Here is a 14,166-nt window from a genome sequence, read left to right on the forward strand (position 1 = left end):
GACAAGAGAAAAGATAGATATTTGCTTTTTTGCTCCCTGTTCTGACAAGGTTGCTCTGGATGGATCGTAGAACGTTTAATGAACATTTAATAGAAGAGCCTGAGACGCAAACAAGTAAATGATGATGGGGCCTGGGTGGCAAGAGTGGAAGCTACAACCAGGGCGGACATTTCCAGAGCTGATCTGCAGTAGTTCAAGTGACAATAGAAGGGAGTGGATAGGGATGGAAATGCAGGAAATCGCAGAATTGGAATCCTAGGGTATGAAAGGAAGGAAGAGGCACATGGAAGCTGCCTGAGCTTCCTAACCAGCATCAGAACCAGGGAGTCACCAAAGTAAGCAAGAGGACAGCCATGGAGAGACAAGGAAAGGGGAGTCTGTAGGTCTTGTGAACAGTGTTAAAGGACAATAGTCATCAGCTCTGAGCACTATAATCCCTCTTTCACCTTAGCTTTACGTCCTTTGAAGGAATGACCACAAAGAACCAGAGCAGTCAGTCCACATCTGCTCTCTGGCCAGAACAGGGTAGCGGGTGTCTAGTGTCAGGAAAGTTCATTCACGTAAGTGTTCAGGGGCTGAGAGTAGCAGAACAGGGGGAAGAGGAGAAAATGTATGAAGTCCACTGCTTCAGACCCTTCACTGGTTTTGTGTCTCATATACTTTCCTCCTTAGGAAGGGCCAGTGAGGGCTCCAAGAAACAGAAAAGCATTTCCAGTGCTGGAAATGGGAGAAGGAGCCATGGCCTGAACCAGTGGAGCCGGGAAGGGAGTGGTCCTCAGGGAAAGGAGCCTGGGTTCTCCAAGCTGCCCTTGGCAACAGCCAACACCAATGGTTGAAGACTAAGGGCCACTCTTAAGCATTCTTAATCAAGGAGGCTATGGGCAGGGGTAGACAAGTTCAGGAAAAGACCATCCAGAGAGCCTCCCTCACGGCCTGGCATCCACTGTGGCTGCAGCCCTGCCTCTCGCCTCCCTTTATGTAACCCTGCAAGGAAGATAGGAGACTTGACAAACTTCAAAATACAATCTCTCTCCCGCTTTTCTCTGTCTATTCCAACCACTTCTGTGCACTGTTCAGATGATGCTCACTCTGGTGACAAGTCCTAGTATGACCCCAAAATGAGAATATATGGAAATTTCTATGAATGTGTCAGCCTCTGGGTAGAAACCTGCCTCAGCATCAAGAAGCATTTCATCTTTCCTTCCTTCCCTTCCCCCCTTTCCTTCTTTCTGCAAATGCCAACTAGACGCAAGGCCTACTAATTTACAAATGAATCTACCTTCAAGACCAAAGAAATTCCTTCTACGCATCTAAAACCACATGCTCTGACCCAAAATAAAATAAAGTAAAATAAAATAAGGGAACCTCTGCTTTGAAGAGGTCTGGATCTAATCTGGCCCCCTGACTGCCAGGGCCATCAGAGCTCGATTTCACAGCCAGAATACCTCATGTCTGCAAGCATACTCTCCTGCTCACTCCACTCAGCTCAAGCCACAGACTACTTGAATTTGATTTGTCAACTGTCTTCCAAAGCATGTTGGCTCTGAAGTTGGTTTTGAAAGATCCTGTGCAAATGGTTCACTTGATCAGCAAACTTTGGTATGTCTATCAGAAAATGGGTATATATTTCTGCATTTCAATTATAACATCAGTACTTGGTCTGAAGACAGAATTCCTCACACTGAATTGAGACCATCCAAAAGACTGAGGGAAAATTACTAGGGAGACTGTTTTATTCCCACCCTCTGATTTCTCCTCAAAAAGGAAAGAGATGCTGCACAGAATTTAAATGGGCTAACAAAAGTTGTCTTTAAAGCACATTTCAGTAAATTTAAGTATACTTCATTCAAAACAATTTTCAGTCAAAAGAAGCCCAATTTTCTCGCAAAATAACATAAAAGTACAATGGCCTGGATTTCTGCTACACTCAGCTTTTCTGTCTGTGAGAATTTGAGCCCTCGCTCTGAGGCAAGACCCATTCCTACCAAGTATTCTTGGGGAGGCACCAGCCCTACTGGAAAACCAGTTCTGGCCTCATCTGGCTTGGCCTAGGGAGGAAGGGATATGACTGTCTAGCAGGGATCTGAGTGACCCAGGAATCTGGTGCCAACATGACTCCAGTTCTCTCCTTAACGGTAATTGCTAGGTAGAGACCATTGGGCATCTCTGAGTTCACATGAGAGGAGTCAGAAAGGAGATAACAGACGTGAAATCCCGAAGGAGGACGCGGATGTTCTGAGAGCCCCATTTGAAACGAGGACAAGTGCATAACTGGGCATAGTGTGGTTAGAATAGCACTGGGCTGGCCTCTGTTCCAGTCTCTTCTTCTCTGTGCCTTCATCTGCCCATCTATAAAACAAGGAGCTTGGGGCCCAGTCAGCTCCAATGTGAGTAGATAGGTTCTAGCCCCAGATGATAGGAGAGGTCTCCAGCCTCCACAAGGCAGTCCTGAGACCAGTGTGGGTAAGCCACCAGCGTCTTCCCCTCATTTATTCCTATCTTGACCCAATTCATTGCTCAAAACCTAGCTCAAATGCCATTACCTTTAAGAAGCTCCCCCTGACCCTTCTGACAAATCATTCACGCCTCCCTCTAGGAGCCCCTGATTTGTCTTGGTGCTCAGCACTGAGACCTTCAGAGATTAATGCCATATAATTGGGCAGCCGTTGGGGGTGGAGGGGACTGGAGAGAAACAAACGGCAACATTGCAACCCTTTCCTCTTCACTGTGTAGAATTCTCAAATCCAGTTATAGCTCCCTGACAAACCCAGCTCTGAAGAGCCAAGAGACTTGCTCCATGATTTGGAATACCAATGGCTAAAGATTCCATCTGAGCCAATGTTTGGCTTTTTAGTTGAGAAAAGCACCATTCCTCAGCTTTGCAGGTATAAAAGCTTTGCAGTCTGGAGAGAAATAGAAGGCAAAATGGCCACAGGAACAATCACCTGCAAAGGCGGGGGCAGGAGGGCAGTGCTGCGGAGCAGGGCTGGGGGGGGTGGGGCGGGGCACTCAGCGGCTCAGGCTCTGGGAGACAGTGCCATGCTGTGGCCACCTGCCGCCTCTGCGCCGCCTTCCACAGCCGCTGCAGGTACGGGAGGCTGTTTCCTGACCCAGTTTTCTCCCCAATCTCTATTTAGCTGTTCGCTAGTGATGCTCCTGGCATGCCAATCAGATACTGCAGCCTGCAGTGCAGTTTGCGACAACAAATTCACAGATCCTAGTAAATTCAGTGGAAAAGTACTGTGTCAAGCAGCCTAATTAAACTGACGTAATTTCCACAGCCACACACTTTTATCAAATAAGGAAAAAAAAAAACACTCAGGGGAGAAAGAAAGAGGAAAGAAATTGTGTCTTTCAGAACTTAAGAAATCGGCTATGGGTGTGATGCATTTGAAGGACGCTGCTGCTCACTGTCACTGGAGCCCAGCTGGCCAAGCCTTGGATCCCGGGTGAGACCTTGGACGATGCTGGCAAGAGCAGGAGACTCCAAGTCTGGTGGCCTTTCTACCCTTCACTCCTGTTGTGACCTTGGACAAGCTACTTCCATACTCCTGGGAAAAGGGAGACTATCAAACTATACTGTCATTAAAACAGCCTGTTCTTTATTCTCCAGACTGTCAAACTGTCAAACTTACGACCAAAGGTAAAAAAATACTTTCATGGGACTAGTGAAACAAGAGCTGAACTAGAGGGCCTCGATTTGGTCCCGGTCCTACCACTAGCTAATCGTGACCTTGGCAAGCCATACCACCCCTAGCGACTTCAAATTCCCCATCTGCAAAATAAGGCAGAAAAACTGGATGAACTTTAAGGTCCCTTCCAATGCTAGTGCTCTATTCTATTCCATAAAAGATTAAATTGGTCAGCGCGACCACGGAGGGGATAGTTCCAAATGTCACCAACCTGAAGCATTTCAATCTACGCACACCAGGCTTTCCTCTTCACTTGATGGGAATTAGTTACATGTTCTTTCCTGCTGTATTTAAAGATCTTATGTTCTAAAAATGCAAGAGGGATACTTGTCTCTTCCTCCTCTAGAGGTAACTCAGCAAATAAGGTCACCTTTTATCTCAGTCCTCCCCAGGAACTACTCTGAAAAGAGGATGGCACCACCCAGGCAGGGGACAATGGGGAGTGAGGTACCCTACATGGAAATTTGAGTGACACCTCTTGGTTGACCTATGGTACCACTTGGGTTTCTAAATGCAAACTGAAAGAATGCCCTGGACATTGATCAGGCAATGATAAGGGGAGGGTTGGCTAAAAGTAGAAGGACTTTGCAGGGACAATGGGGTATGGGAAAAGGGATGGGTAAACACAGCCAACCAGGAATCGAACATCAGATTTCTCTTCTGACAGTAGAAAGGGACTGCATGTAGGCCAAGGCAAAGCAGACAAACATAAGGGTGAGGCAAGACAGCACCCATCCTCTTAACTGTACGGACAGCTGATCAGCCACTAGCCCTAGCAATCCCACCTTCCTTTTATTCTGTAGCCACTTATTTTTCTCCTTTATCACTGCCGTATCTTAGCTCAAGTTCTCAACTTGGGCCTCAATCACTGCCCCAGTCTTCTGACTCACCTCTTATCTGTGTCTCTCTCCAACCCATCCTTCATTCTGGCATTATAGGGATCTTTCTAAAACACTATCCTAAACAAGTCACTCTTCTACTTAAGATCCTTCTGTGACCCCTCACCACCTTCAGAACAAAATGAGAGCCCTGTACTGTATGGTTCCAGATTACCTCTCCTACCTCATCCCTTACCATCCCTACAATCTCTGTTCCAGTCAGGCTAAAATGCTTGCAGGTCCCTAAACATACAGCTTCGTACAGCTCATTCTGCCTGGCACTCTGCCCTCCCTACAGATCAACACCACCACCACTCACTCTAAGTCAACTTGAACTTATCCCTTAGGACTTAGTTCAGACATGATCTCTTCCAAGAAGACTTCTCTGACACCCCCAAATCTGGATGACGTGTCCCTCCTCCTATGTTCCCACAAACATCCTTTGTTTATGCTTCATAACCATTACCGTAGTGGATAGTAAAGGGATACTGATTCTTTGGTCTCCTAAACCATATCCTAACATCTTGGAAACACACCCCTCCCCATGCCTACATACAGTGCTCGACACAAGCACTCCAAAAGTAGCTGATGAACAAATGGAAGAGTAAATAAATAAATGTGAGAAACTGAGCCAACCCCATAGGAGGGGGAGCCTTAGTCTATCAAAGAAGCAAGACTCACAGAAAGAACCATAAGAACTATGGGACAGATCAAGGGAAAAAAGACAAGGGACAAAGCAGGGTCTAAGGTTCAGACCAAAGATAAACCTGACGGTGGGAAAAATAAAGGCAGAGACAGTGGGAGCTCTAGCTAGGGGAGCTAGATGGAGTTCCATAGTCCGCATGGGAAGTCACAAAAGAATCTCAGGGTCTGAGAGGAATAAACTTCCTGCTGGAATCTATGGAACTCTCCCAAGACTAAAAAGGTATAGAAGCAGCAGAGAAAGTAATAAATAGTTTAGCTTGGTATCACAGAAAAAAACCTGGGGTTAAAGCCAGAACAAGCCTAGGCAGATCAAAGAGAAGATACTGGTAGGAGAGGCCAGGAGGTACAAAGGAAAGAGAACAGGGTTTGGAGCCAGGCACTTCAGCACTTACCAGCTCCATGACCTTGGACAAGCCAAGCCTTTTCTCTAGGAACCTTAGGTTCTTCCTTGGTAAAAATTGGAACACAACACCCATTTCACAGAACTGTTTAAAAAAAAAACACATGAGGCATGCTACACTTTGTAAATGAAAAGAATAATGTACTGGGAGCCTATTATTACGAACGATGACCAGAAGCTAGGCCTCTTCTGTCCCAAGGCATCTAGTGCTTATGAGTTGTTCCAGATTTCTTGGGAAGGAAAGGAATGCACGTTGATAAATGAACATACTCCAGGATATGAGGGACCTGATATGTCACCATCCCCAGTGGGAGATGCTGCTGGAAAAGGCAATGTTTAATCCAAAGGAATGGCATGAGTGATGATCAACTTGTAAGCTAGTTCAGGTCCCAGCAGGGACGGCACAGAATAATGTGTAATTTTGTGCAAATAACAGCCACAGTATGGATGTCTTGCTGATGGTATGGCTGAGGTATCATTATTTTACTAGATTTGCACAGAAAACAAGCCAGAACTACATCTGTAAGAAATGGAGTGTCAAGAGTGTCGCCTAAAGAGTGATCATCCTGAGTGCGTCCCTCAAATTGGAAAAAGAGAAACCAGGTTCTCTGGTCTATGACACAAAAATGTCAAGGTGTCCAAGAAGGAGCTTCTAACAAATTAGCTTTCAGATTGAACCTTCCATATTAGCAAGAGGCAGCAGCTAGAAAATAGAGGATCAGGCCAGAGACAGGGGAACTGTACCCAACTCCTTGGACAAGAGATGGAGTGTCTTGGCCTGAGTGAGCCGGTCTGTTTCAGCTTCTCCTAACCCCCTTTGCCAAGTCCCCTTTGGCTCCCTCGCTGTGGTTCAGACAAGCCTTTAGAACAGTTCCAGTAGCCTTCCTCAGCTGTATTCAGGGGACTCAGAGAAAGATCGGTGTCGAAGCTTGGACCAAGGTTCTTAAGGAGGTCTATAGCTCCCCCAAGACCCAAAAGGGAAGGTGAGATGAGAGGGTCAGAAGTAGGACCACTTGCCACCTGCATACACTTGGAAATTTTCCCTTCAGGGATCCATTTTATAAGTTTGTGTTTGTTTTCATAATAAACTGATGGGAATTTGTCTCATTGCATGAAGCCTTCCTAATACCTTGCAAATCATATACCACTCATTCATTCATTCCACATCTATAGAGCATTTACTCTATGCCCAGCATGGGCAAAGGGGAAATAGAGAAAAAAAATTAGAAAGGACACATGCCCTCAGAAGACATCCGAGGTAGACGGAAAGATAAGATACATACACCCAAGGCTGCCTGAACACACACACAAACAAATCTGGCTGAGTCAATGCCAAAAACACTAACACAAAACTTAAGGGAGGAGGGAGAAGAGGGAGGCCAGCAGGGCCTTGTGGACTCAGGGGAGGGGAGAAAAGGTGCAGAACTGGTGCTGGATTTTAAAGAAGCAGAAATACTTGCGTGAAAGCTGGGGGGAAAAAATAGCGCTTCAAGATCATGGCAGCATTCTTTCTTCATTCCCAAACACTTATCGCACACCTACTCTGTGCCAGACACCGTGAGCCTGAGATGAGTAACCCATAACAACGAACACCTGGAGAGCTTTACCTGCAGCCGGGAAGGTTCTAAGCACTTTACCTGAATTAATGGACTTAATCCTCCCCCAATTCCATTATAGTTAGTTACTGTTATTATCCTCCTTTTACAGCTGAGGAAAATGAGGCACAGAGATGTTGAGTGACTTGTCCGAGTGGCAGAGCCGGGACTCAGACCTAGGCTGTTTGGTTCTGGGACGGTCTTTTTTTTTTTTTTTAAACTTTAAAAAAATGTTTTATTGAGGTATAATTGATATATACATATTTAACATGTACAATCTGATAAGTTCTGACATATGTATAAAGCCGGCAAAACCCTCACTACAATCAAGACAGGGAGCGTGTCCATCACCCAAAAGTTTCCTCACACAGTTCTGGGCAATTGTAATCCTAAGTCACCAACAGAAACAGGGAAGCCCAGCAGACAGGCACGAGGGCATTGGTTTGGGGTTTAAATAATGACAAGTTTTGTTTAGGATAGGATTCTGCAAACAGGCAGAAACAGGGAATTGGAGAGAGGCTTGGCACTCTGAGGTGGAATTCTGACTTCAGAATCCTCTAGTAAAGACAGAAGCAAGATTCTGCCTAAGGAAAAACCCCAGCAAGGAAGAGCAGGGGCTGAGACCTGAATCTGGGGAGACAGACAACATAGAAGACAGGAAAACAGTGAAGACAACCAGGAAGATGTGAGGAGATCACGAGAGATGCACAGTGCTATAAAAACCAAGGGAGGAGAAAGTTTCTAGAAAGCCAGATGCCACAGAAAAGTCAAGGACAAATAAGACACTGTATATAGAATTTTGGAGCTAGGAAAAAACTCTGAAGTCCTATAATTTTTATCTGAAAAGATAAAGGAATTCTGAATAAAGTGTGTGGTATAGTTACCAAAAGGTATTGTATCCAAGTTAATTTCCTAGGGGTTTTTTTTTTTAGGATTTTATTTATTTACTGAGAGCAAGAGAGAGAAAAAGTGCATGAACGAGCAAGGGTTAGGGGAAGAAGGAGAGAAAGAATCTCAAGCAGACTCTGAGCTGAGCATGGGCCTGAGATGGGGCTCAATCTCACAATCCTGAGATCATGACCCAAGTCAAAATCAAGAGTCAGCCACTCCACTGACCGACCGAGCCACCCAGGCACCACAGTTTCCTAGTTTTGGTACTGTAACTACTTAAGAGTCTACCATTGGAGGTACCACTCTACCACCAGGATCATCTGTACTATTTTTATAACTTCCTGTAAGTCCGTAATTATTTCAAGAAAAAAGTTTTTTGGGGATGCCTGGGTGCCTCAGTCATTAACCATCTGCCTTGGGCTCAGGTCATGACCTCAGGGTCCTGGGATCGAGCCCTGCATAGGGCTCCCTGCTCAGCGGGGAGCTTCCTTCTCCCCTGCCTGCTGCTTCCCCTGCTTGTGTTCCCTCTCTCACTGTGTCTCTTTCTGTCAAATAAATAAATAAATAAATTTTTTAAGTTGTTTTTTTTTTTAAACATTTTATTTATCCGAGGGAGAGAAAGAGAGAACATAAGCGGGACAGGGAAGGGCAGAGGGAGAGGAAGAAGCAGACTCCCAGCTAAAAGGGAGCTCATTCAGGGCTCAATCTCAGAACCCTGAGATCATGACCTGAGCCAAAGGCAGACGCTTAACCATTGAGCCACCCAGGCACCCCATTTTTTTTTTAAAGGAATTAACCGAATATCTGATTTATGCTAGGTATTGTACGCTTTTCTTAATAAATGGTCATTTAACCCTCAAATAATCCTATTAAGTAAATATAACTATTCTCATTTTATAGCTGAAAAAGTGAGACACACAAGAAAGGACTTGCTAAAGTCACCACCTAGTTAATGAAGAAGCCACACTGTTAACTTCTACTGCAACGTGCATAAATTCCATCTAAAGCAGCCCTGACAATCAATCAATCAATATAAAGCAGCCCTGACAAGTCACCTCTTGGCTCCTGTGGGAACAAGTCCCAGCCAGCTCTTGTGCTCTGTACCTGTAGGACTTTAGAAAAAGCTACCTAACCCCACCCTAGCCCCAGTTTTCTCATCAGTAAAATGGATCAACAACTCCTGTCCTAATTAGTTCACAAGATTTTTGTGAGATTCCAATGAGACAGAGTATGAAAGCTCCCTGCAAACTGTTCGAGTCTGTGCATGTCTGAAGGACTGACTTTTGAAACTGACTGTGAATAAGGTCAGTCCTGGCAAAACGGACAGAGGAAAGGAAAAGTGTGCATAATAGCAACTCCTGCAGGCCTGTCCTTTCGGGTGGCATAAGATGGTGGGGATGCACCAGCTACCAACAGCATCTGGCCAAGGGCAGGCAGCCCCTGGCACCGGGCTGTGTCAGCAAACTGGACCCAATCACCATCCTCCCTCCACCAACCCCGCTTTCCCCCAGCCCCATACGCATATGGTGCCCTTGTCTATGCAGATGTCCCGTGCCCCCAAAAGCTTCAGCTCTTTGTAGTGGAGCATTCTGCTATGAGGCTACTGGAAATACACCCTCTGGCCCACGGCCCATGGCCCTCAGCCCTTGTTCAAAGCTGTCTAGCATGCTGAATTCAGGCAGGATGTCCTCAGCACACCCCGAAATTAAGAAACTAGCAGCTCCAGATTCTGGTTGAGCTGACCTCTACCAACCCTACCCCATAGTGTCTGTGATGCTGGAATTAGCCAGAGATGAAGCAAAGACACACCCTGCTGTACTGAAACAACAGAAAAACCTCTGTCTCAAAGGTAGGTTGGCATGGTACTCAATTTCGCCTATAGAAACGCTTCCATGGATGAAGTGGCCTCTCACTTCAGGAAAGAGACCTGGCTGTCCAACCGGTTCATCAGTCACGCATAGGGAAAAACTGCGCTAGGGATGCTGGTGCGGCCTGATGCCCTGGCTAGATCCAAATGCACCAATCGCCACAATGTCAGTGACTCCACCAAAAGCTCTCAAAGGAGAACCAGGGCTGGAGGATGGGTAAGACTTGCAGCCCGGCTCCACCTCAGCCCTCTTCTCCAATGACAATGATGCGGCCCAAAGCTGAGCCCATGCTACATGGCCCCCTAAACTGGTCTCCCTGTATGCTTCCAGGGAGAGCTCTGATTACATTGCTTCTGTTTAAAAATCATGCACAATTCTCACTGATTGCAAAACTAAATGAAGCCCAAATCCCCCAGCCTAGCATCCAAACACCTTCTCAAATTGGCCCCAGTCAACCTTCATAACTTTGCTTTAATTATTCCCTTTCGTGTCCTGTAGGCTCTAGCTGAAATGAACTACCTCTCATCCTGAGCTCAGCCTGTGATTCCTGCCTCTGTACTTTGTGTATGCTGTGTGCTCTGTCTGGAATGCTTCCTTCCTAGCCAAATGCTACCTGATTTGAAGCCAGAAAGAGTGGTCAGGAACCCCTTCAAGACCTTGCCTAACAACAAAACCTGTGTCTAATTCACCTTCATATCACTCACAGCTTTTTGCATAGTGCTTGGCACAAAAATAAATGTTTGTTGTATGAATGAATGAAAGCATGAGTGAGTGAATGGATCAGTGTGCCTCATCTGTGGATACATTACCCCCCCCCCCGACCAAGTGCCTGGGAAAGTACCTCAAATACACTAAATGTTCAATAGGTATTGATTGAACAGGTGAATGGCACATGTTCCTAGGAACAGATCGTCATGAGATTGCAGAATAGCAAGCTGATCTTGAGATAGCTGAGCCCAATCTTCTCATTTTAAAGATAAAACTGACATCCAGAGAGGTGATTACTGGGCCAAGATCACAGAAGAAATCAGAGGGAGAGCTGACCTGAGTCCCCAGCTCTTCTGACTCCGGGTATAGTGCTCATTCCATCAAACTGAAACACTTTTCCCATTAGCAACAGAAAATTATTCTGAGGGCTACTAACTGGCTTAAGAAGGAACTCAGATTAGCACCAGTAGAACTTAAAACAACAACAACAAAAAAAAACCTCAATTTTCTTTGGTTTCAGAAATGTCTTTCCTGACGGCTAAAATATGGTGCATTTAACAGACAACCTCACCCTCGCTGTACCTCACTGCCCCATTACACCGCCTCCATCAAGGCAGGCAGACAGTGCCTCCCAGAGCAGGCAAGAGGTTGGTGAACTTCCAACTGTATCTACAACTCTGAATGTTTCCCTTTTCCAACCTCAGCCAGAGTTCCAACAAAGTATAGAATACGCCACCATAGGCTAAATGGGAAAGCCCATGTAAAGAAGCCAGTGTCTGGGAAACCAGAGAGGAGCTGAAGACCCTGGCCAGGTGAGGGAGACCAGCAGGTACTGGGATTGCTAGTGTCTTGATGGGGTGTGCTCTAAGCAAGCGGTTGGCCAGCTGGCCTGGATGTGGGCAAACAAGCTCTGGCCTGACAAGAAGCAAATACAACATTTTCTTTTCATTTTTCTTAAAACCCTGTGGAAACATAGAGTCCATCTGGATGTAATGAAGACCAATTTCCTAGAATAACATTCCGAACAAAATGCTCTTCCTCAAGAGGGCCAAGTATTATACTGTTGGCATGGGCTCCCTTGGCCTTTGAGTAAATAAAATGCCCTATCACCAGGCCTTTCTGTACCTCTACAGTCCCGGGATGGTCAAAATGAGGACCCTAAAGCAGCTGGAGATTACAAAGCATTTTCTGAATTCTCAAAGAGAAATGTGACTTAGTGCAACTTCTAATGTCAAATATATTGTGTTCACATTGACATGGTATTTCTTCAAAACTAGCAATTTGCTACCGGGCACAGGTGAAGAAGCAGAGAGCTGACCAACTATAGCAAAGAGGCCCAGCTACACCTGATCATAAGAATCTCCTATGGGGGGTGCCTGGGTGGCTCAGTGGGTTAAAGCCTCTGCCTTTGGCTCAAGTCATAATCTCAGGGTCCTGGGATCGAGCCCCACATCGGGCTCTCTGCTCAGCGGGGAGCCTGCTTCCTCCTCTCTCTCTCTGCCTGCCTCTTTGCCTTGTGGTCTCTGTCTGCTCAAATAAATAAATAAAATCTTAAAAAAAAAATCTCCAATGGGGTATTGGACCTCACCAAGTTGGAATCATCGGAGTACAGCTAGAAATCTGTGTTTTAGCAAGCGTGCCAGGTGATTCTTATGAATTGGTTAGCATGGGAAACATCAAGCTGGAAAAACCATGGTATCCACTGCATAGGGTTATTATCAGAATTAAGTGGAGCTATATAAAACTTGTGGCACAGTGCCTGGCACATAATGAGTGCTCAGTAAGTGTTGGTTGTTGCTGTTACTTAATTATTCATAAGACATTCTAGAGCCATATAGTTACTATATGGACATCCACAGTAAAAAGAACAGAGAGCACAAGTATCCTACAGTGGGAGAACTACCATCATTTACCTCTTTGTTTCTCATTAATTTCGTCCCTGTTATCTCCCTAGCACAGTAGTTCTAAGAGTGTGGGCCCTGAACCACTAACATCAGCACAACCTGGGAAATCATTAGAAATGAAAATTCTCCGGCCCTACCCTAGACCTACTGAATTAGTACATCATCAGAGGTGGGGCCCAGAAATCTGCTTTAACAAGATTTCCAGAGGATTTAAAGGCAGGCTATAGTTTGAAAATCAAACATCTTCCTTCTCCAAGTATGCTCAGCAACATGGCATATCAGAAATGCAGAATATGGGGCACCTGGGTGGCTCAGTTGGTTGGGGTCCTGCTTTTGGCTCAGGTTATGATCTCAGGGTCCTAGGATCGAGCCCTGCATCAGGCTCCCTGCTCAGTGGGGAGCCTGCTTCTCCCTCTGTTCCCCCACCTCCCCCACCCCCGCAAACTTGTATACTCTCTCTCTCTCTCTCTCTCAAATACATAAAATCTAATGCAGATTTCAGGTCCCCATTCCAGGCCTACTATATCAGATTTTATATGTTAATGGAGTCCCTGGGTGACTCACATGAACAAGACCATCTAAGCAGCATAGTCCTAGGCCACAGGAATGTCACAGACGCACAACAAAAAAAGGGAGCTGACTGTGGCATTGTGTGGCATTCTGATTGTTGTTAAATGGCATTCTAAGGACTTTCTAGGCACTACCTTTTAACCCAGGTTACCTCATTCATCCTCACTACACCTAGTGGGAGGTATTTTTATTCTTGTTTTGCAGATTAGAAAATTAAAGTTCAAATCAGTAATTTGCTAATGGTCACATGACAAAGTAATAGTAGAGCTGGTCATCTCTGTGTGACCTAAGTCTCCATGTCTTTCTCTGCCCCACGGTGCCCGGAACAGTGGCTGACAGTATGGCTACGCAGACACCACCTGCCTGCTGGTACAAGGGAGCAACTTGGAAAAGGAAGCAGTCTCCAGCTTATGAAGGAGCAAGCCTCCAAGTGGGTGCTTCTGAGTCCACCATTTGGAACTCCTGATGGAAATACTTGCAGAAACTATTTACATCATGACTTCTATGAGAAAATGCATTCTGGGTTATAGCACCGGATGGTAGCACCTCCCTGCAGGGTCATTACCTCTGGGCTCCAGAAACTTAGGAGCCGTTCATTTATATCTCCATAAGAGAAGAACACACCTCCAATGCAAATCCATCCCCCCATGTTATGGCTCAGGAAACACCCAATCATTCCCTCACTAAAGGATTTATGCCTCAGGGAATTCATGATCCAGTAAGGAAAAAAACCAGAAACACACACACCACTACCTAACCCCCATGGTGGAATGTGGTGAGTGGCAAAAGAGAATGGTATGAAAGCTGAGAGAAGGAAGAGATCATTTAGCATCAGGGCAGACTTCCCCAGAAGGTGCCATCTAAAGCAGAGAGTGGAAGGACAGCCAGAACACAGATCAGCCCAAACTGCCACTCCCAGCAAATGGAAGAGTCTGAACCAACACCTGGAGGTGTG

The 14,166-nt window shown here is 45.7% G+C and overlaps 1 protein-coding gene across 13 annotated transcripts in view; it reads right to left on the reverse strand.

Annotated features, from left to right (window-relative positions):
* The window catches only part of SERGEF (secretion regulating guanine nucleotide exchange factor), a 222,326-nt gene that overhangs the window by 104,258 nt on the left and 103,902 nt on the right, over window positions 1-14,166 (reverse strand). For 8 of the 13 annotated variants that reach the window (XM_047692722.1, XM_047692721.1, XM_047692725.1 and 5 more), the window contains one exon: window positions 5,668-5,760. The exons of the other annotated variants lie outside the window; for them this stretch is intronic. In XM_047692722.1, the coding sequence (XP_047548678.1) occupies window positions 5,668-5,760 (93 nt within the window). The remainder of the gene's footprint in view (window positions 1-5,667; window positions 5,761-14,166) is intronic. 13 annotated transcript variants of the gene reach the window in all.

Source organism: Lutra lutra, chromosome 10 (assembly GCF_902655055.1).
Source record: "Lutra lutra chromosome 10, mLutLut1.2, whole genome shotgun sequence".
Taxonomy (NCBI): Eukaryota; Metazoa; Chordata; class Mammalia; order Carnivora; family Mustelidae; genus Lutra; species Lutra lutra.